This window comes from Eubalaena glacialis, chromosome 11, assembly GCF_028564815.1.
Source record: "Eubalaena glacialis isolate mEubGla1 chromosome 11, mEubGla1.1.hap2.+ XY, whole genome shotgun sequence".
In the NCBI taxonomy this organism is placed as follows: domain Eukaryota; kingdom Metazoa; phylum Chordata; class Mammalia; order Artiodactyla; family Balaenidae; genus Eubalaena; species Eubalaena glacialis.
In genome coordinates this window covers 66,095,838-66,120,329 of record NC_083726.1, presented here as the reverse complement: position 1 = coordinate 66,120,329, position 24,492 = coordinate 66,095,838, and the positions used below count along the sequence as shown (strand labels likewise).

General features: G+C 38.1%; 2 protein-coding genes across 4 annotated transcripts in view; one reads left to right on the top strand and one right to left on the bottom strand.

The window, feature by feature from the left end:
• CCNT1 (cyclin T1) overlaps positions 1-13,805 on the bottom strand; it is a 29,009-nt gene extending 15,204 nt beyond the window's left edge. Inside the window, exons 1-4 of one of the 2 annotated variants that reach the window (XM_061205252.1) lie at positions 13,576-13,805; positions 9,530-9,611; positions 2,902-3,030; positions 695-755 (exon numbers count right to left, since the gene is read on the bottom strand). In XM_061205252.1, coding sequence (XP_061061235.1) covers positions 695-755; positions 2,902-3,030; positions 9,530-9,611; positions 13,576-13,736 — 433 coding nt within the window. In that variant the 5' untranslated portion in view covers positions 13,737-13,805. Of the gene's footprint in view, positions 1-694; positions 756-2,901; positions 3,031-9,529; positions 9,612-13,350; positions 13,400-13,575 lie in introns of those variants that run through there. The other variant, XM_061205253.1, reaches the window with a different exon arrangement.
• A 117-nt stretch (positions 13,806-13,922) lies between these two features.
• Positions 13,923-24,492, top strand: part of SPMIP11 (sperm microtubule inner protein 11) — a 31,211-nt gene continuing 20,641 nt past the window's right edge. For both annotated transcript variants that reach the window (XM_061205251.1, XM_061205250.1), the window contains exon 1: positions 13,923-14,213. In XM_061205251.1, coding sequence (XP_061061234.1) covers positions 14,189-14,213 — 25 coding nt within the window. In that variant the 5' untranslated portion in view covers positions 13,923-14,188. The remainder of the gene's footprint in view (positions 14,214-24,492) is intronic.

The following is a 24,492-nucleotide window of genomic DNA, read 5'->3' as shown; positions in this document are numbered from 1 at the left end:
TTACCTTGAAGAAAACTAATTTAAAGTAAAAATTAGCAGAAACTAACTTCAGAGACAAACTTTGAAGAATTCACTGTATGTTTGTACATGCAAAAAGTACAGCCCTACCAGTAACTTTCCAACATAACTCATGAAATACTCCCCTACCTAAAGAGAAAAATGATAGCCCAAAAGAACTAGAAAATCTTTATTTTCCATATTTGCTAAGCTTTTAAAGGCAGTCTCTTTGATGAAAATAATAATAGATAATAGCGGAGCATCATCAGTTCTTTAGCCCATCAACTGCTATAGCTTGAATTCCTCCACCTCCACTCCACTGTTCTGAACACTGATTATCAATTTTAAAAACAAATGCTGTTATCTAAATATAATGACAAGCAGACTATAAAAGTCCATGGAAGGAAAAATGTTATTTAGATAGTTTCTGCCATTATTTATCAGAAAGTTAAAAACTGCCAAATCTTAAGCAAATCATGAATCCTAGAATATAAAACAAACAAACAAACAAAAAACCCCTGCTAACTGCTATTTCAAAGGTCAGCCGTGCCTGCATTCTCTCTGTGGTATAGGCCAGGGTTAAACAACCTCTAAAATGTGCAAAAACCTTCCCAAGAAATTCTCTTCCTATTTTGCAAATTTTAAAATCATATTATGTACATATTTCTTTAATGTTTTAAAGGAAAAATAAACTTACCTAAAGTCTGCAGAATTATGCTTTCTAATATCACCAGATCTTGAACTTGTTGCAGGTAAGCCTGCAGGTGAGAAGACAAATTATTCCCCAAAAAGATACAATATATAATATATAAAGTGTAGGCAAATTCTAACAACCTCCAAGGGAAATCAAAGCCTCAAAAGGCAAGGGTGGGGTTATGAGGGAGAGCAGGAACTGAAATTAACCCTTACCCCTAACAGATTCTCCTTAAAAAAAAAAAAAAAAAAAGTCATACAGTGAGAGATGTCACTTTATTTATAAATGGCTACAGAAAAAGCACCAGAGATCTAGTTCATTTTAGGTTCTAAAGTTCATATGATGTAGACAGAAGAAAATTTAAAATATATCTTTTTTCAACATCATCAAAATACACTGCAGAGCCTTCTCACAGTGCTGTAGGCAATCTCAAACATTTGACTCCTGTTAAACCTTCTTTTTGGAGTAATGCTAGATTTTTAAAATTCATAAATGGGTTCAAAGGAAAAGGGAACAAACAAAAAATTCTTTCAGATTTGTACTGGCCATTACTGTAGCCACTATCCACACATGGCTATCGAGCACTTGAAATGTGTTATGAGTGTAGAATACACACTGAATTGTGAAAACTTAGTTAAGAAATAATAATGTAAACCACTTCATTAATAATGTTTTAAAATTGATTATATGCTGAAATGACTATATTTGGGGGTTAAAGAAAATAATATATAAAATATATTAAAATTAATCTTAATTTTTTTAAGTAAAGATTTTTATATAAAGCTTAATGAAAAGTTAAAAATTTTTAATTACGCACGTGACTTCCCCTATATTTCTATTGGACAACACTGGTCTAGAACTCTAGGAGAATGAGATTTGAGCCAGGAGTTAAGAGACTTATGTTGCTGCTAACTTTCCACTGAACTTTATGATCTTGAATAATTCCAGTAAGGACTTAAACTATGCTAGTTCCTCTTTCCATATAGTAAAGAAAGTATCTTCTCCTAGTCACCTCATAAGAGAGACTCAGGTGAGAAGTCATGTAAATATACTTGAAAGAAAAAAAAATAAAGTGGGGATTTTATTTTTTGTTTTATTTTGTTAAAATAAAATTTTATTTGGTCAATTCTATAGACCAATGGCAGTTAGCAGTCTCTAACATAAATGAAAGTCCAGACCAACAGCTCTTCAACAAAACTACTGGTGCAGCCCAAAGAGAAAACAAAGTAAGTCAAGACACTGCTATGCAAAACACTTAATTTACATAATAAGGGGCTATTATCGAAACAAACCGTCCCCACAACCACTTTGTCCAATATATCAGAAGAACACACAATTCCACTTAATTTGATAATGGATGACTCATGCACCCACTGTAACAGACAAATAATCTAGTAACAGAAATCCATAATTTTTCTCCAAACTCATCATTCCCCAATCACTGATTTCTAAAGCCAGGAGAGTTTCCCTTCTTTAGAAGGTCAAGGAAGGATGGAAAGGGAAAAAAAGCTGTATGTATACACATAGGATAAAGGTGTGGAAGAATATATATCTTAACTGTAATCAGCAGTATCCTCCTAGGAGAAGGAGGGGAGATGAGCTTTACCTTTGACTTTAAATGATTCTTTAGTGTTTGGGTTCTTTTATAATGAGCATACTTGTAATTTCTTAAAAAGTTAAGCACACACGCACCAGTGACAAGATTCACTTAAAAAAAATTCATTAACAAAAAATCTAAAAGAATTTTCTTCATAGTGATATTATAGTGGTTAAAAGCTGGTAATTACCTTAAGAGAAAATGGTTAAAATATATGTATGTATATGACGAAATACTATATCAATATTTAAAGGAAGCGGAGAATTGATGGGAAAATATTTGGCATACAGTAAGTGAAAAAAGCAGGCATAAAATATATACATGTGTAGCTACTCATAGAAAAGAAGCTGGAAATACTGGTTCATTTATATATCTGTGGTACAAATTACATCTAGGTAATATATTTTCTTCTTTTTCTGCATTTTCCAATTTTACCAGAATGAATACAATTAACCTTTGCCGTAAAATTTCTGTGATGTTTTTGTTAAGGAAAAAACAAACACTAAAAGTTCCTTTAACAGCCCCAATTCAGACTTCAGTAAATCAAAGTTAAAAAACTAAGTTATGATCAAAATAAATTAAGAAAAACAGATGTGTGTAATTAATCCCCTACCTCACTCCTAGTATCAGGAAGTGATTCCTGTGGATGGAGACAAGCATGTGCTACCTTGATGACGTGTTCCAATTTTTTGGGCTGCTCCTCTACTTTGGCTGCTAAAAATAAGGCTGCTGGAGCCACAGACTGGATGAAGAGAAAATAAATCACATTTATTATTTGCTTATTTCTAGAGTAAGGTAAATCTAAAAAAGAACTAAGTCTTAAACCAACTTCTTTGCTTACCTCAACTTCGTCACCTCTTGTTTATGCTTTCTCCTCCTCTACTTAAATATCTTTTCCTCTCCTATCCATTAACCACGTCCACTTCTGAAAACCAATCCTTCAACAAACTCTCATTAAAAGCTACTTATTCAAGAAACCACTAGATGTAAATAGACAGCTTTCTATTTAAAATGAGATTATTAAGTTTTATCAAAGCACTCTATATACTTTTTTTTAAAGGAGTAAACTGAAATGTCCAGAATCAGCAAATCCATGGAGACAGAAGTAGATGAGTGGTTGCCAGGGGCTGGGAGAAGAGAGGAATGGGAGTGACTGCTAAAGCATGAGGGGTTTCTTTCTGGGGTGATGTAAATGCTCTGAAATTAGATCATGGTGATGGTTGCCCAACTCTGAATATACTAAGAACCAGTGAATTGTACACCCAAAGGAGGAATTTTATTGTATGCGAATTATTTCAATTATACTTACATATGGAGAGGAGCACAAATCTTTAAAAAAGAATTCAAAGTATAGTATTATATTCAACAGGTTATAAGTAGAAGGTACTTAGAGGGGGAAAAAAAAGTCAAGCCAGGGAATTCCCTGGCGGTCCAGTGGTTAGGACTTGGCACTCTCACTGCCAGGACCAGGGTTCCATCCTGGTTGGGGAACTAAGATACTGTAAGCCTCGAAGCACGGCCAAAATAAAAAAGTCAAGCCAATCCACAAGCAGACAGAAAACTCAGACACTAAACAAGAAATTAGAGCAACAGGACATAAACATAGCCTGGTGATCTGGGAAACCTCAGGAAGCACAACATCTCTAGAATCTTAACAAGAATATTTCAATGAATCAAAGATGGCAATGGCATGAACTACAATTCACCAGAAGTTAAAGAAAGCAATAAATAATTTTATAAAAGTAAAATATCTGTTTACTGAGTAGAACTGACATGCATTCTAACACTTATTTGTATCCCTGCAGTTATCTGTTATACTTTGCTAGAACAGATTTTTCTCCACAAATTCAATTCAGAATAACAATTCTCTTCCTTCATATTTGTTGCAGTTATATATGGAGCTTGCTACATATATTCTACTAGACCTTAGGATAAACAAAGAAAAACCAGAGGAAAATGGGCATGAACAAAGGCGTGAGAAATCGGGGCATAAAGCACATTTTGAACACTAAACTGAGTAGTTTAGTTAAAAGATATAAATAAAGTGATGTGGGACACAAAAGATTTTTAAGAAGAGAGTGACACTAAAGATTTTAGAAAAAAAAATGTAGAGTTTAAGAAATATTTGGAAAGGTTAATCCAGTGGTAGGTGGTACTAAAAGGAAGGGACAGATACATTAGAAGTTAATTTTACTAAAGAGAAAATTTTAATAATACAGGCAGGGACTTCCCTGGTGGCGCAGTAGTTAAGACTCCACGCTCCCAATGCAATGGGCCCAGGTTCGATCCCTGGTCGGGGAACTAGATCCCACATGGATGCCCCAACTAAGGAGGCCACCTGCCACAACTAAGACCCAGCACAACCAAATAAATAAATAAAATAAACAAATAAATATTTAAACAACAATAATGATAATATAGGCATTAGGAAATAAAGTTTAGAGTAGGCACTAGCAGAAGAAATAAAGTAAAAAAGAAACCCAGTTTTCACCTTGGAAAACGAATAGGTTTTCAGTAAATATACATATATATATTTGCATACAGAGAAAAAAATTCTAACGGAATATATGCCAAAATGTTAACAGGATTATCTCTGAACACCGAGTTATAGGGAAATCATCATGTTCTCCTTTAATCTGTCCTCTTTTATTTATTTATTTATTTTTTGGCTGCATTGGGTCTTTGTGGCTGCACATGGGCTTTTTTCTCTAGTTGTGGCGAGCAGGGGCTACTCTTCGTTGCGGTGCGCAGGCTTCTCATTGCGGTGGCTTCTCTTGTTGTGGAGCACGGGCTCTAGGCGCACGGGCTTCAGTAGTTGTGGTGCGGGGGCTCAGTAGTTGTGGAGCACGGGCTAGTAGTTGTGGCTCGTGGGCTTTAGAGCGCAGGCTCACTAGTTGTGGCGCACAGGCTTAGTTGCTCCGTGGCAATGTGGGATCTTCCAGGCCAGGGATCGAACCCATGTCCCCTGCATTGGCAGGCGGATTCTTAACCACTGCACCACCAGGGAAGTCCCTGTCCTCTTTTAATTTTATGATGACAATATATATTTATAGGGGGAGAAAAAATAGTACCACTATAAAAATTAACGGGACTTTATAACTGATTGGACACAGGGGAAAAGGAAAAGGACAACTCAGAGACAACACTTAAGATTTTAGCCTACAACTTTGCTTTCAAGAGGCTAAAAATATATCTGAAAGAATCTAACTAAAATATGATATACAAACAATGGCTTACAAGGCAAGATAATATCTCAGTTAAGTGAAAGACCACAAGAGATAAATTTCAACCTCCTTTTTGTCCAATCAACCATATACTCATTGCTCCTCATGGAATCATATACCAAGCTAGCTTATCAAACTATTTTCCCATCAAAGGCAGTTTCCAAGAGGAATTCCAGGTAAGAGTATAAGATTTTCTCCATTTTAAAAGAACAATAATAATGCTAGCTAATACTTATTTGTTTGCTATATGCAGACACTTTGTAAATTAATTCATCTATATCCTATTAACTACTCTATGAGGTAGGCACTACTATTGACCCCAAAGAGATGAGAAAACTGAGGTGTATGGTAACTTGCTCAAAGGCATATAGCTGGTAGGCAGTGCAGCAAGGATCCACATCCAGACAAGTCTGACTCCAGAGCCCATCCTCTTAACCACTAAACTTGACCTTTTAAGAGTCAGCTAATGAGAGTAATATACACCCAAATTTGTCAGCTATTAAAAGACAACACCTGTATATCAAATATTATAAAATACAGAATAAATACACACACACCAAGTTGCTCACCACTACTTTTACATTCCCCCACTTGAAAACTTTTTAGACAGTACATACAGAAATTCAATTAATGAGGCTGAATTTCTTCTCAAAAAGAGAGTAACTGCAATGCCAGGATTTAAGTGAAAATAAACCAGACATATGCTAGGCTATAAGACAAGAGATTGAAACCCACATACATTGCTGGTGGGAATGTAAAATGGTGCGGCCATTTTACAAAACAGCTTGAGAGTTCCTGCAAGTGTTAAACATCGAGTTACCCTATGACCCAGCAGTTCCACTACTAAATATATACCTAAGAGAAATAAAAACTTATGTCTGCACAAAAGAAAAAAAAAACCAGTCATTTAATCATGTCCGCTAAAGAAATAAAATTTATTTCAATCAAAAGACAACTTCTCTACCTTCCAAGGTATTGGAAATATACTGTATCTTGTTCTGAGTGGTGGTTATGTATATACAATGCAAAAAGTAATCATGCTGCACACCTCAGACTTTTGTGCTTTACTTTATGTTATACCTCAACAAAAATTTTAAATTTTTTTAAAAAAGGCAAGAACTCTAGGCTTCAAAACACTATAAACGAAGAGTTACAACGAAAACGAGACTAGTATTCACAGCACATGACATACGGCTCTGATAAATAAAGAGTTCATATAAATGAGAAAATCAAAAAAAATAAAACGGGCAAAAAGAAACAACAGACTATTTTTAAGTCAATTCTTCAATTTCACAAGAAGAACAATGACCAATAGGCATAAGAAGTTCAACTTCACCAACTGAAGAAATGTAAATTAAGAAAATAACTTAGGACTTCCACTATCTTGCTCACCACTCTATCCCCAGTGCTTGACAAGTAGTTAGAACTTAATATTTCTTGAAGTAATGTGTATTTGTTGTTAGTGAGGATGCAGAGGAAAGAACCCTCCCCCACAGTGCTAGAAACAATGTATGGTGATATAATCTTTCAGGAGAGCAAACTGACACAAAAAAATCTTTTAAATGCATACCCTTGGACACAGCAATTCCACCTCTAGGAATTTATAAAATAGTCATGTAAGTGCATGATATATGTACCAGACTATCTTATGTAAAATTATTTATAATACAATAAGCTATAAACAACCCAAATATCCGCCAATAGAGAGCTGGTAAAATAAATTATAGCAACTACTCAAATAAATACTATGTGGCCACTTAAAATGAGAAACCAATAAGAAAATGTCCAATACATACATACTGTTAAGTAATAAAGGCAATTGTGTAAGAGTGGTACAGTAAGAAGTGATTTTTATAGAAACACATAAATGCTGGTACTATATGCACAGAAAAATGTCTGAGACACTATTACCAAAATGTTTATCAAAGGTTACTTCTGGAGGATGGGATTACAGAAGAGCTTTCACTTTCTGCCTTACGTATTTCTGTATTGTTTTAATTTTTACCATGAGCACTTACTACTTTTGTAATAAGAAAAAATAACAAGAAAAATGTATGAGCACTTCACACTACATACTACATTTCAATGCCACAACAATGTATTAAGTCCCCTCAAATTTGAATTTGGATTCATCACAGCTAAACTCTTAGAATTAACATACTAAAGGAGTGATATTTTTCATCTGTTAATTCCAGAATGTGCCTAAAATCAATTCTCTAAAGAGGACCAATAACCTCAAATTAAAAGAACCACTGGATTTTGGAAAAGGTCATAAACTCCAGAAGAATCTCTTTATATTGGATAATTACCAGATCATTCATTCATTCAACAAGTTTACTGAAAGTGCTTTAGAGGATACACAGAAAAGTGAATCTCTGTCCCTGCTAAGATAAACACATAGAAAATAAAACAAGATATAATTTAAAAGGTAAAAGTAGGGAAAATATACATACACACACACACATACATATGCATAGAGTGGACAAATTGACTTGAGATGTAGTTCACCCTGGATTTCAAACCTTTACCATAATAAAAGAAATGTAGAAAACTTTCATAATGGGCAAGACAACTATGGACTTCCTCTTCAAAGTCCGTTCTTTATCCACTACTTTCTATTCTAGAGCTATCAGACAGCCTCATTAAATGCTTCTCTCTCTCTTATTAAGAGTGTGTTCCTTGCAATCAGAGGAGGTAGGGAGATTAAGGGTAGGAGACAGCCCAATTGATTGAACAATCAGCAAAAATTGGCAATAGTTAATCCACATTCTAAAGGTTTCCTGTGCAATTATTCCCAATACTGAGTCCACCAATATCTTACAAGAGCAATATCTAACTTTCCAGTTTCTCTTCCTATGGCATAAAAATTCAAAACGTATCATCCTGGGACTTCCCTGGTGGCACAGCGGTTAAGAATCTGCCTGCCAATGCAGGGGACATGGGTTTGAGCCCTGGTCCGGGAAGATCCCACATGCTGCGGAACAACTAAGCCCGTGCACCACAACTACTGAGCCTGTGCTCTAGAGCCCATGAGCCACAACTACTGAGCCCATGTGCCACAACTACTGAAGCCCAGGCACCTAGAGCCCGTGCTCCACAACAAGAGAAGCCATCGCAACGAGAAGCCCGCGCACCGTAACGAAGAGTAGCCCCCGCTCGCCACAACTAGAGAAAGCCTGAGCGCAGCAATGAAGACCCAATGCAGCCAAAAATAAATAAATTTATTTAAAAAAAAAAAAAAACTATCATCCTAAGGAAAAGTCTGAAACACCTTTCCTCAAAACGTAACCTTTTCTTAAAAAAATAATGAAATATTTGACTCACAAATCCATATGAAGTGTTCAAGTTTAGCCCTATTACCTTGTGATTTTATTAAACAAATATAAGCTTACCTGCAACTGGGATATCACTATGCACTCGCTTCCAAGTCATTTACAATAATGTTAAATAGTACCATTTCAGGTAGCAAAACTGAAAATAGCACTATTTACAATTCTGTCCAGAAAAAAAAAATCCCTTTATTACTATTATTTTCTTTTTTCTGTCTTAAAAGTCATCCCCCAGTCATCACATAATGTACCTTCCCCTTCCAACCGGTCATTGATGGGAATTTTATCAAAGGTTTTTAGAAAATGTAAATGACTTAACACTCACTTGTTTTCCGGTGCCCATATTATTATTAACCATTTCAAAAATTACACTTAAATTAAGTGTAATGCTACTCCCCTTTAATGTTACTCTCCCAATCCAAAAACGTTAAGTTTAAATGTTCAATAATCTATTTTATTAGAGAATCCACCTACTCTAAGGATGCACTAAAGCTAAACAACTAGCTAGACACTTCACAGGAAAACTGGAAGGCTGGATTCAGAACAGCAGTGTGACACATAATGAAAGTGATCAATCATAAACTCTAAACTTCAAATCCCAGTTCAGCAGCAAAGATCAACCACAAAAGAAATATGAAGTTGAGATTAATCACAAAAGGATTACACCATATAAAAAAATTATACTTACATTTCGATGGAACTGTGTAAAGGACTGAATCATGTAGAATCGATGCATGTACACTATAGCAGTGTTGATGGTCAATTGTGAGCTAAAGTGTTCAAGTTAAGGCCCCAAAACAGACGGGCAGTACAATTCCCAAAAATACAACCTCTATATCCTCCCAAAAGGACCATGCAGCCAAGCACAGTGGATGCCCCTAAATGAAAATCATACTTACCTCTCAGGGGTGTGGAGAAAGGGACACCTCCTACACTGTTAGTGGAAATGAAAATTGATGCAGCCGCTGTGAAAAATAGGATGGAGTTCCTTAAAAAACTAAAAATAGGGACTTCCCTGGTGGAGTAGTTGGTTAAGAATCCGCCTCCCAATGCAGAGGACACGGGTTCGAGCCCTGGTCCGGGAAGATTCCCACATGCCACGGAGCAACTAAGCCCGTGTGCCACAACTACTGAGCCCACGCTCTAGAGCCCATGAGACACAGCTACTAAGCCCGCACACCACAACTACTGAAGCCCGTGTGCCTAGAGCCCATGCTCCACAACAAAAGAAGCCACCGCAATAAGAAGCCCACGCACTGCAACGAAGAGTAGCCCCCACTTGCTGCAACTAGAGAAAGCCTGTGCGCAGCAACGAAGACCCAATGCAGCCAAAAATTAATTAATTAATTAATTATTTAAAAAAAACTAAACATAGAGTTGCCATATGATCTAGCAAACCCACTCCTGGGCATATATTCAGAGAAAACTATAATTAAAAAAGGTACCTGCAGGGTTTCCCTGGTGGCGCAGTGGTTAAGAATCCACCTGCTAATGTGGGGGACACAGGTTCGAGCCCTGGTCCGGGAAGATCCCACATGCCGCGGAGCAACAAAGCCCGTGTGCCACAACTACTGATCCTGCACTCTAGAGCCCGTGAGCCACAACTACTGAACCTGCATGCCACAACTACTGAAGCCCGCGCACCTAGAGCCCGTGCTCCGCAACAAGAGAAGCCACCACAACGAGAAGCCTGCGCACCTCAACGAAGAATAGCCCCCACTCGCTGCAACAAGAGAAAGCCCGCACGCAGCAACGAAGACCCAACACAGCCAAAAATAAATAAATAAAATAAATAAATAAATAAAAAAAAAAAAGAAAGAAAAGGTGCACGCACCCCAACGTTCATAGCAGCACTATTTACAATAGCCAAGGCATGGAAACAACCTAAATTTCCATCAACAGATGAATGGATAAAGAAGATGTAGTGTATATATACAGAATGGAATACTACTCAGCCATAAAAAAGAATGAAATAATGCCATTTGCAGCAACATGGATGGACCCAGAGATTATCATACTAAGTCAGTCAGAAAGAGAACGACAAATACCATATGATATCACTTAAATGTGGAATCTAAAATATGACACAAATGAACTCATTTATGAAACAGAAACAAACTCACAGACATAAAAAACAAACTTATGGTTACCAAAGGGGGAAAAGGGATAAATTAGGAGTTTGGGATTAGCAGATACAAATGACTATATATATAATAAACAACAAGGTCCTACTGTATAGCACAGGGAACTATATTCAATATCCTGTAATAAACCATAATGGAAAAGAATATGAAAAAGAATATGTAGGAAATTCCCTGGCGGCCCAGTGGTTAGGACTCAGCACTTTCACTGCCGTGGGCCTGGGTTCAATCACTGGTCGGGGAACTAAAAGCCCACAAGCCATGTGGTGTGGCCAAAAAAAAAAAACAAAGACTATGTATATATATGTATAACTGAATCACTTTGCTGTAAACCAGAAACTAACAACGTTGTACATCAACTTAAAAAAAAAAAAATCATACTTTCCTCTAAGAAAAAGCAAATCTGTTCTTTCATCAATTAACCTCCAATTGACACTTAACACATTGTCTTATATGTAACATATTCACTATAAAGTTGAATTAATAAACAAGCAAAGCTTCTCAGCATGTGGATCAAGAAGGAATATGAACAAAACTATGTAAGACCTAAACCTGTTACTTGCCTACTGAAAATCCTGCCAAGGTGATATACTTGCACAGGATATCTCTTCACATGATTTACAACACCCTCCCTGATCTTCCCCCTAGGTATGTCTCCACTTATCTCCTCACCTTCTAAGCTCCAGCAATTATCTTTTCAGTTCTACTTCTCTCTGGCACTCATAAGGTGATCCCTGGGACCAGAAACACTATGATTTGATATTCATTCAGTGAATTATTTGATACTCACTGAAAAGAAAAACTTTTTTTCTGATTTTAATTTTTAAAGAGCTGCATTTCCAGTTATTACAAAATACTGGCTACAGTCCCCTTGTTGTACAATAAATCCTTATAGCCTAACTTACAGCCAGTAGTTTGCCCCTCCCTTCTCTCCCCACTGGTAACCACTAGTCTGTTCTCTATATCTGTGAGTATGCCTTTTTGTTTTCACTAGTTTGTTGTATTTCTTAGGTTCCACATATAAATGATAACACATGATATTTGTCTTTCTCTGATTACTTCACTTAGTATGATAATCTCTAGGTACATCCGTGTTGCTGCAAATGGCATTATTTCATTCTTTTTTATGGCTGAGTAGTATCCCATTGTGTATATATACCACATCTTCTTTATCGATTCATCCTTCAATGAACATTCAGGTTGCTTCCATATCTTGGCAATTATAAATAATGCTGCTATGAACACTGGGGTGCATGTGTATTTTCAAATATGTGTTTTTGTTTTTTTCAGATATATACCCAGGTGTGGAATTGCTGGGTCAAACAGCAGTTCTATTTTTAGCTTTTTGAGAAACCTCCATACTGTTTTCCACAGTGACTGCACCAAGCTACACTCCCACCAACAGCGTACAAGGGTTCCCTTGAAAAGAAAAACTTTTGAATGTCTTATCATAAAGACCTCAGAAAAAAATGTGGGATATACAGAGATGAGACAATACCACGATGGCAACAACGTTAATAACACACATGTAAAAAGGAAAGTGCTAGGATGCACTGAAACAGAATTTAAAAAAAAAAAAAAAGGTTTAACTCAGTACTGACTGGATGTTTAGGAAACAAACTGGATACGGGCACCAAAGAGGACACCTCTTTTTAAGTGAGCACAACCTTAAGACACAAACATACAGCCAGCAACACATTTAAATGGAAGCTGCACCCAAGAATAAATTTTCACTTCCGGAGTGGAAAAGAACTTTATATAGCTTTCTCTGCTACCAAATGAGCAGGTTTTCTGACAAACAAAAACACTTAAAGGGAAAAAAAATCACTAAATCTTTGAAATATGAGGAAAACGAATATACATTAGCACTCTGAGTAACTTTAAAACCCAGTATTTTATAAAAGGTTTTTTAGAACATTAGATCTGTAGGTCTTCCTACAGATCCTACATCCTTCCTTCCTCTGAAATGCTATAAAACTCTTAACAGTAGCTACTTAACATATGAGTGCCAAGCATTGTGTTGGGCACAGAAATCAAATTCATGAGTTATCACCCCCATTTTACAGACAAGAAAACCAAGAATTCGACAAGTTTCTTAAACAACTAGTAAGGGGAAGGAACGGATTTTAAGCCTAAGCTGGGGCATTAATTCTAGACCACTCTCTTTATAAGACCTTCAGGTATCGAAATTTCTCAAAACTCTCCTTACACACAAAGTTCAAGAGGCAGCCATCAACGGTGAAATCTCCACCAGATCCCTAGGGCATAGGAGAAAAGCAGAATCTCGAAGTCACCAGAGTAGGAGATCAGAACACACCGAAAACAGACTACTAGGAAGAGGAATTAAAACACAAAGCGGGAAGGATACGCGTTCCCAGCAAGGTTGATGGCACGGGTAAGCGAGCGGGAAATTAACTCGGCCTCACTTCCCTCCAGCGAACGCTTAACTTCAGTTCGCCCCATCGTAGGCTCTCCTAACTAGACATCCAGCCCCTGCCCACCCTCTTCCCTTCTGTCTGACAGACCTTGAAGCCTGGACGCCCGAACAGGGCGGGACCTACTCCAAGGCCGAAGGCCTAGGCCGCAAGGATACACGTTAAGACGTTGGCCCATGTCCTGGAGCAGATTGGCTGCCTGCTGGCGATAAGAAAGTTCTTTATCTGGGTCCAGGCCAAAACGACGGGATGGGCTATTTTCCAGCTGTTCTCGAGTAAAATACCACCGTTTATTGTTGTTCTTCCTCTCTCCCTCCATAATGCTTCAACCAAAAGGCAGCGGCGGCGGCTGCAAGCACTTCCCAGCGTCACCTAAGCGGCGACACACATCCGCTGTGCGGAGGCAACTGCGACGTGACAAACTTCCGCTAGGGGAGGACGGCTAGATTGTGACACGCTTCCGCAGACGGGTTGCTAAGTTAAAGAATCTACTTCCGGAACGGACCTCGGGTCACTCTGTAGCCGAGTTAACAGGCAGCAGGCGATCACGAAAGCCCTTGGGTCGAGGACGCAGGCGCCAGTCATGTGACCCTTGAGAGGCAAGGTGCGGTTAGGAGTTCTCGTTCAAAAAAAAGCACGTCTCTTCCCGCGAGAACTGGGTTCAGCCTTCGCGCCCTGAGCAAAGCTGAATGAGGCGTCCGCTCACGCGCCGCTGGGCGGTTCCTCGGAGAACTTCGCTTGTGACGGAGGTGACGGTATAAAACGGGACAGATGGCGAACCTGACAGAGAAAACGGGTGAGACTGTCAAAAACTGAAAAAAGTAATCAAAGGGAGTAGCCCTACCGTATATCGTAACGTAAAGCAACTGGAAAGCTCTCGCACTGTTGGTAGCAGTATAAATTACCCATTTGAAAAGCCGCGTTGCAATATGTAGCTAAAGCCTTGAAAACATTCCTTCTCCACGGTGAGCCAACTTAAAGGAATAAAATGGAATTAATAGTAATTTAGTGTTTACCACAATGCTTACTCTTAAATATACTATCTCATTTAATTGACACAACCCCAAGAGGTAGTGATATTTTAATCCCTATTTTGCGAACGGGTGAACTCCTTCCGGGTGGAAAGCTTCCACTCCCACCCTGCGCATGCACAGATTTGTAAATTCCTGCCACCTGTCAAGATGAATCCCAGCTGTCTGAGGGCTGTTTGATCCTAGGCAAGATACTTAACTTCTCTGTGCCTCTTGTAAATGGTGTAGTACATACGGTTTAGTTTCTGAAAAGGATTAAATGAGGATTTAATGAGTTAAAAGCATTTATATTAGTACCGGGCACGTAGAAAACATTCAGTAGATTTCCTCATAATATTTATTACATTATATTGAAGTTGACGGCAAGAACAATACCATCTTCATTTTTGTATCCCTAGCACCTACCCAGTCAGTCCTGGCCCTAGTAGTCAATAAGTGTTTGTCAAACAAATGCTCACAACAACCTACAATAGAGAAACTGAGGCTTGGGAAGATTAAGTAGTTTGTCCTACACTACACCACTTACCAGTGTAGATTTTAAAATCAAGTCTAATTCCATTGTTCTTTCCATTCTAGCAAGCTGTACTCTTGCTTTTCTGGAACAGTCAATTCACCTTGATTAAATTTGGATAATATTAGAATCTTTTGTCTTTTATTATAAATATTTTGAGTTTTGTCATTTCTAGACATGGCTGCTCCCACTCAGTTTGATTCTAATTCATTCTCAGAAGTATTTTCTTCCACTCCAGGCCCTCCTCTTACATATACTGCCTATAATTAGCTTTAGCTCTGTTTTACTCTGGAAAAATTCAGGAAAAAATACTTACTTGAAGTTATAACATTAAAAAAATTATGATTTCAAACCTCTTCCATGGCAGACTTTTTTCTTTTAATAGAAAAGCACGTTCTCAGTTATGTCATCATGAATTTTGTCTTTTAAACAGCCAAAATTATTTCCCCCAGATCCCTCTTGCCTATTTCTCTGACCTGTGTTTGGTTCTCCACTAAATCTCTTGGATTGATGACTCCATTTTGAATTTGCGATGGTGGCTGTGTACCAGTCTTCCAAGAAAACGTTCTGGTATCTGACAGGGTTCAGGCAATGCAGCTGCTAGCCAATGGCTTGCTACCCTGCCATACAGAAGAGGGGGACCTGTGTAAATCAGAGAAAGGAAATATTCTTTGACCGAAGATGAAATTATTTGAAAGTAGGCAGCTGTGATTACATAATTGCTAAACATGAGTTTTTGATTCAGGCCTGGTTTCAAAGCCCAGCTATTCTTTTTTTTTTTTTTTTAAACTATCTCAGCCACTTTTCAGTGTGCGGTTCAGTAGTGTCAACTATATTCACATTGTTAGGCAACAGGTATCTACAACTTTTTCTTTTTGCAAAACTGAAACTCTATACCCATTGAACAGCTCCCCATTTCCCCCTACCCCCAGCCCTGACAACTCCCATTCTGCTTTCTGTTTCTTTGAGTTTGACTACTTTAGATATTTCGTATAAGTGGAATCATACAGTATTTGTCTTTCTGTGACTGGATTATTTCACTTAGTATAATGTCCTAAAAATTCCCAGTTACTGTATTAACTAGCTGTGTGATCATAAGGGTCATCCTGAACAGAACACCATCTGACATATGGTAGGTGTTCAATACATGCTTATTGTTTAAAATGTTAGCTTTCAGATACATTGCCCTTAAAGAACAATTGACAAAATCTTAGACCAGAGGAATTTTCCTGTCCTTTTTTAAAATTTTAAATAGGACTCCATTCCCTGTAACTCACACTTGTAAGGCTACTTATTCTGGGTACAGGATGATATTTCATGGTTTGATCTTTTTTGTTTTGTGCTTGTGAATGTCATATTTCAGTCATGTCACACATTACCATTTACTGCTTTTAAAACAATTTCTCCCCAACATTCATATAGCCTCCAAACTAAAATATGAAAGGATGGTGTGCTATTCATAACTATCCCCAACTCCATGTTCAGTGATGTGTATATTTACATAAGTTTATTGTAAAATTTACTGATAGGATGTATAGCATGCAATTTACAAAAACTAAAATATACAATATTCTTTATCGTAAATTTCTCATAGCCAACTGATTCTCACAGAATGCTTTCATTGACTTTTGCCAAACTCTTGAATCAAGAACCAACCTATGATGGCATTTGACAAATGAATACAGGCATACCTTGACGATACTGTGGGTTCGGTTCCAGACCACCAACATAAAGCGAATATTGCAATAAAGTGAGTCACACGAATATTTTAGTTTCCCAGTCATAAGTTATGTGTACTGTAGTCTATTAAGTGTGCAATAGCATTATGTCTAGAAAACAATATACATACCTTAATTAAAAAATACTTTGTTGCTAAAAAATGCTAACCACCATCTTAATTAAAAAATACTTTGTTGCTAAAAAATGCTAACCACCATCTGAGCCTTCAGTGAGTTGTAATCTTTTTGCAATAGTAGCATCACTGACCACAGATCACTATAACAAATATAATAATAATGAAAAAGAAATATTGCGAGAATTACCAAAATGTGACACAGAAACACAAAGTGAGCAAATGCTGTTGGAAAAAAGTCTGAGCCAGTAGACTTGCTCAATGCAGTGTTGTCACAAACCTTCAATTTGTACAACACATAGTATCTGCAAAGTGCAGTAAAGCAAAGTGCAGTAAAATGAGGGATGCCTGTATAGCTTTGATTGCTGGTTGACATTTTCATTTGCATTAATAAGATGAAAGTGAAACTGAGACTTGTGTTGGAACTTCACTTATTTGTCAGTGACTTGAGCAACATCTTTGCTGAATTGGATAATAGTTTTTGAATACTGCAAAAATATTTCAATTTTTTGTGCTTTTGACAATGTAATGGCCACAGATATGATACACTTTTAAACTTAATCTACAGTATTAACATTTTCTTGATCACTTTCTTGACAATCAACAAAACAAATAAGTTAAGACCTTGTTTGTAGTATTTGCCAATTTCTATAGTGTAAACTCTCCCACCATGGTCAATTTCAAACTACCAATGGGACATCACTGATCATGAAATTGGGAAGAGATGAACATACCATCACATAGTATTTCCTCCATACAGATGCAATAGACAGGGACTTCTGGTTTCCCATCTGACATGTAAAGAGCTTGGAAATTATCACTCCTGTTCTCACAACAACAAAAAAGGTGAGCAAACTGAAAATCAGTAACCCTTCTTAGATCCATCAGAGAATTGAGGTGACAGGGCAAATCTCCACCACAAAAACTAGAGAGACAGACAAGGTCAGAACAGGCAGAACACCTAATCATGGCTTACTAGGAGCAAAAACTACTACTGGAACCAGCAACTGACAGGAATACTTAAAGGGCAATTGACTAATTGCTGGAGACTGAACTAGATTGAAAGATTTTTTTAAAAACTCCTGGAGGCCCAGCCTAAGGGGTTGCCTGCATTTTCATGACTTTTACCTCTAGGAGCCCCACAGGTCTTACTATGAAGATTGGAGAAAAATCCCTTCATCCTTCCAGCAGGGAGAGGGAAAAAGTAGCCATTTTGAAATATACCAGAGCATTCAGTTCTCCTTAACAAAGACCTTCCCTCAAGGGAAACTATTTAACAGAGCCTAACCAATGTGGGAGAAGGAAAATAACCAACTCCAGCTTCCTATAGCTGTCTTGTTTCATCTAAGAGGGAATAAAAGACAAGAAGCACCTGTGAAGGTCACAGACCAGGGACACAAGTTCACTGAAAGACTGAGACCTAATAGAATTATAGAACACTTCCCCTCCCCTGCACTTCACCAACACATCAGTTGGCCTCCTATAACAGGTGACTATGTATGAAAGAACTATAAACTCAGACCCTATTTAAGAAGGAGTTTATACTTTAGCTATCACCCTCCTACCCCCACTCCCCAACCCTAAGCAACCACTAATTAAATGGTTTTATTCTTTCCTTCTGGCCTGGATCCTTTTATTTCTCTTTCTTACCTAATCGCCCTGCGTAGAATCACCCATACAATGTTGAATAAAAATGGTGAGAGACAAAAAAAAAAAAAGAGTTTCTAGGGCTTCCCTGGTGGTGCAGTGGTTGAGAATCCACCTGCCAATGCAGGGGACACGGGTTCGAGCCCTGGTCCGGGAAGATCCCACATGCTGTGGAGCAACTAAGCCCACGCACCACAACTACTGAGCCTGCACTCTAGGGCCCGCATGCCACAACTACTGAGCCCACGTGCCACAACTACTGAAGCCCATGCATCTAGAGCCCGTGCTCCGCAACAAGAGAAGCCACCGCAATGAGAAGCCTGCACACCGCAATGAAGACTGGCTTCCACTTGATGCAACTAGAGAGAGCCCGCGTGCAGCGACAAAGACCCAATGCAGCCAAAAATTAATTAATTAATCAATTTTTTTTCCATCTTGATCTTCTGTTAGCACTTTTATGAGTTCATCAGTTTTTAAAAAAAAAAATTAATTACATGGAACTGAGTGAACTGATGAGGATGATTATAATTTTTGTGACTTTCTGTTTGAATTAAAAAAAAAAAATCCCACAAGGACTCAGAGGCAAAGAATATACAAATCAATTTTCACTGCAAAGTAAAGGAGCTGTTACAGTGGAGGATTACTGGACTGAATGTCAATATTATGACATAGCATGAGTGTGTTTTGTGTTTGGTAATTGCAATCATTGTTGCTTTTGTTGTGGTCATCCATTTACAATGCTTGGTGTCAGTCCATTTATCTCTTGTAAAAATAAAATACAGTGTGTGTGTGTGAAAAAAAAAATCAATTTTTTTTAAAAAAAGAAGGAGTTTCTAGGGAAACCCAAAGACAACAGGGAAGACAAAGACAAGGACATCAGAGGAAATTTTAGCCTCTGACACCTACAGCTATAACAAACAGGAAACACAGCCTAACTCCCAGCCAGATAAACATAGAACCTCAGTTCCTTTTACCCAATATATCATGTCTCACTTTCTATAAAAAAATTACAAGGCATGCTAAAAGGCAAAAAACACAGTCTAAAGAGACAAAGCAAGCATTAGAACCAGACTCATATATGGCAGAAAATTTGGGATTATAAAACTAGGAATTAAACTATGATTAATATGCTAAGGACTCAAATGGAAAAAGTGGACAACATGCAAGAATAAATGAGTGATGTAAACAGAGAGATGAAAACTCTAAGAAGCAAAAGGAAAGGCTAAAAATCAAAAACACTGTAACAGAAATGAAAAATGCCTCTGATGGGCTTATCAGTACCCTGGACATGAGGAAGGAAAGAATCAGTGAGGTTGAAGATATGTCAATAGAAACTTCCCAAACTGAAAAGCAAAGAGGAAAAATAATGAAAACAGCAGAACAGAATATCTAGATACAAAGATGTAAATAAACTCGTGAACATAGATAATAGTAAAATGTAATAAAATAATTAGGAAAAGATGAGTTTTTAGTATTCACTACCTTTATTTTTAATAAATATATTTTATTCAATTGTAAGTTTAGACAAATTATCTGTAATAATAATAATAATAATAATGGGTTAACAACCAGCTCGCAAAATTCCTGAAAATTTAGCAAGTAGCTCTCAAAGGTCAGTATGAACTGGCTCAGCACACTGCTGCTTGAAATAACTTTGAAAGTACCATATTCGGATTTATTATATGCATTATATACATATTTAAGGTTCCATTATATGCAGAACACTATGCTGAGGAAATTTGCATACATTATCTCATTTAATTCTCATAACTCTATGAACTAGATATCATAGCCCTTTCTTTTAATTAAAAAACTGAAGCTTAATCAGTTCAAAGTCAGACACCTAGAGTATGGCAAAACTAAGATTTAAGCCCAGGTCAGTGCTCTTTCTACTCACTGCTTTCTGCAAATAAGACTCGGGCAAGAAAAAGGGTAACTGGCACTTGTTTCCTGTGCCACTCCAGCCCCACTGTGAACTCATAAATCCTGTGCCTCCTTAGACAAAGGGAGTGTCAGTCATAGTAATTCTTCAGGACATTACCATGGTTACCAAACAGACTCCAGTGCTTCCGCCTGAACATTCCAGAAGAGGACAGGGAGGACCCAAGATGGCCTTCTTCAACTTATATCTATTAGGATATCAAAATTCCTTTCGGAACAAGAAAAGGGACACAACTGAAGAAACAAGTAAGGGGAACATAGAATAGAGGGTTAGAAGGGCCACTTCTTAGCCATTACTTTTCCTACTTTGGGTTAGAGTTTTATCCCCCAAGGCTAACAATTATACTACATTCCCTCTCCTGTCATTTAATATCCTTATTAAGACACCCAATTTGTTCAAGTGAATAAGTGTATTCTTATTCATTTGCTCATTTAGTCAACATTTATTAAGCACCAACTATGTGTCAGGCTTTATGTTGGTGACTGGCGTTACAAAGATGGATAGGATTAGACCTCTCTCTGCCATAAAGTATCTGACCATCAGATGAAGATAAGCATGCAAACAAAAAAATTTGCAATATGGTGTATGATTCAATTAAATATGGAATGCTATGGAACCACAAAAGAGGACGTACCTGATGCTACTGGACTTGAAATGAGAATAGGGGGATCCTTTAGAGAAGACCTCTAGTATTAAAGGATGATTGGAGTTAACCAAGTAGATGACAAGGGAATACAGCACAGACAAAGGAACAGAGAATTGAGAGAGCTTTATTAAGTGAACTCCAAGTCCTTGGGTACAGATAAAGCATAGACAGGAGGTGAGAAGCAGGCCTTGAAAGCTAGGCAGGGGCCAGATAACTGAGGATACTGTTAGCCATGCTAAACCTTTTAACTTTATAGGGAACCATTGAAGGAGTTTTAGTAGGCAGTGAGTATATATCAGACCTGTATTATATCCACAATACCTAGCAGTACCTCACATAATAGAGGTTTAATAAATATATTTGTAGGGTGAGCGAATGAATAAGTGATACTGAGTGACTAAACTAATTGTAAAGGGAGGGTTTACAGGAAATGTGACAAGATTAAGGTCTCAAAAGATGAATTGCTTGAAAGCACAGAAATGAAGGAGAAAGGGTATTCCAGGCAGAATGAAGAACACATGTGAAGGAAACTAAGCGTGGGCAGGTACTGAAGCAAAAGTTGCGTTGGGGTAAAGGGAGGGGATAACTGGGAAAAAATAAAGCACAGCGTTAAGTTTGAGAAGGACTGATCTTGTACAGGCCTCCACTGGGCACTCTCTGTTCTCTTTCTAATTCCATCAAAGAAGCTCTGTTTCACGTATTCAGCTCTGTTTCACACATCCCACTAATGGACACTAGGAATCCCTTAATAGCCCTACACCAGCCCTCCCCTGCTTGCCCCCACCCAGCTGGGTCCTGGCATTATGCCACGGGGATGCTATTGTCTCCAAATTAGGAGTTCTTCACCCTCTCTCAGAGAAACACACTTGGCCTAACCCACAAATTTCCCTTGTTCCATTTTGGGTTATTATATATTGCCCTCCTGTTATGAGAGTTGAAAATTTAGCTTTCTTATACTATACCGTGTGCTTCCCCTCTCTCATCCTAGTTTTTCCAGTATAGTTATGTCACAGTTTTAGGTTTGTGGTAAGCAAAATTCTAAGAATGACCCTCAATGAACCTTGCCCTTATATAATCCCCTCCCCTTTGAATGTGGGCGGAACCTCAGAATATGATGGATAACACTCTGGTGATTGTTACTTTACATGGAAAAAAGGACATTATGTGAGTGGGCCTAATCTAATCACACAAGCCCTTTAAAAGCAGAGTGGTTTTTTCCAGTTAACAGCAAAAGAGGAATTCAGAGATTGGAAGCATGTGCAGTTTTGAAGATGCAGGGGGCCTCCATGCCAATGTGGGTGGCAGTTAGGAGCTGAGAGTGTCCCAGCTGACAGTCAGCAAGGCATCAATCCTATAACCACAAAAACCTGAATTCTGCCAATAACCGGAATGAACCTGAAAATGGATTCTTCCCTAGAGCCTCCACATAAGACCCCAGCCCAGCCAACACCTTGATTTCAGCCTTGTGAGACTAAGCAGAGACTACCAGACTTACAGAACTGTGAGATAGTAAGTGGATGTTGTTTTTTTGTTTTTGGGGGGTTTTTTTTTACTATTTTTGGCTGCGTTGGGACTTCGTTGCTGTGCGCGGGCTTTCCCTAGTTGCGGCGAGCAGGGGCTACTCTTTGTTGCGGTGCACAAGCTTCTCATTGCAGTGGCTTCTCTTGTTGCAGAGCACGGGCTCTAGGCACGTGGGCTTCAGTAGTTGTGGCTCGCGGGCTCAGTAGTTGTGGCACACAGGCTTAGCTGCTTCGTGGCATATGGGATCTTCCTGGACCAGGGCTCGAACCCATGTCCCCTGCATTGGCAGGCAGATTCTTAACCACTGCGCCACCAGGGAAGCCCGTGAATGTTGTTTTAAGCCACTAAATTTGTGATCATTTGGGATGTAGCAATAGAACATGCAAGTTTAGATCTATAGTCTTGTAGTCTTACAAATATGTAAAAATTGTTCACTGCTAAGCCAAATAATGTCACTATAATAACTTTTCCTTTTTTGTTCAGTTTTTTGTTTATCCCTAGAGTTAAGAATTGCCACCATTTTTTTTACTTGCTCAGTTCTCCAGGTAACTACTGTTACTTTTTTCCACAAATTACTTCAACAGCTCTATTAAATGCCCAATGATATTTTTTCCAATCGCTCAAAACACAACAAATAATCTACCAAAACACAACAAATAATCTACCAATTCCTTTTTTCCCAAACTTCCTCTCTCCTACTCCTATACTCTGCCTTCTCCTACTCCTATACTCTGCCTTCTCCTACTCCTGGCGCATAGCTCTTGTCCTGAAACTTGCTTTTGCCTCTCTCCAAAGTTTTATTCCCTATTTCCTGGATCCCATGTTTTCTTTCTTGGTTTACTCTCTCCCTTTCCTGGAATATATCCTTGAATAGTTTTCTAAGAATGTGTAAGAGGTATATTTTTGAGTGAAGAATGATTTTATTCTACCCTCACACATTTTTTTTAATGAATTTATTTATTTATTTATTTTTGGCTGCGTTGGGTCTTCGTTGCCGCCCGTGGGCTTTCCCTAGTTGCGGTGTGCGGGCTTCTCATTGCAGTGGCTTCTCTTGTTGCGGATCACGGGCTTCAGGCGCGCGGGCTTCAGTAGTTGTGGCACGCAGGCTCTAGAGCGCAGGCTTAGTAGTTGTGGCACATGGGCTTAGTTGCTCCGCAGCATGTGGGATCTTCCTGGACCAGGGCTCAAACCCGTGTCCCCTGCATTGGCAGGCGGATTCTTAACCACCGTGCCACCAGAGAAGCCCTACCCTCACACTTGATTGTCAGTTTTTCCAGATATGGAATTCTTGGTGGAAAATCATTTTCTGAGAATTTTGAAGTTATACCTTTATTGTCCTCTAACTTCCAGTTGGATTCTTTTGTGTATGATGTATTTCTCTCCAGAAGCTTTTGATTTTCTTTTTGTTCCCTAGTGTTCTGAAATTTCATGTTGGAATTTGCTGTAGATCTTTTTTCATTCACTGTGATAGACATTCCCTGAGCTTTTTCAATCTGGAAATTTGTGCACTTCATTTCTGACAAATTTTTTCTTTTATTTATTTTTTATTTTTCTTTTTTTTATTATTTCTTTATTAATTTATTCTCTACTTTCTCTCTTCTCTCCTTTTGGAACTTCCATTTGTTAGCTCTAAAACCTCCTGAACTGATCCTCTAACTTAATTAATCTTTCTCTATGCTTCCTTTGGGTTTTAAAACATTTACTCTTTGGGACGTTCCTCAATTTTATCTTCCAACCTTCTGTGTTAATTATCTATTGCTGTGTAACAAATTACCCTAAAACATAGAGGCTTAAAACAATGAACATTTATTACCTTATAGTTTCTGTGAATCAGGCATCCAGAAGCAGTTTAGCTAGTTGGTTCTGGCTCAGGGTTTCTCTTGTGGTTGCAGACAGGATGTCAGCAGGAGCTGCAGTCATCTCAT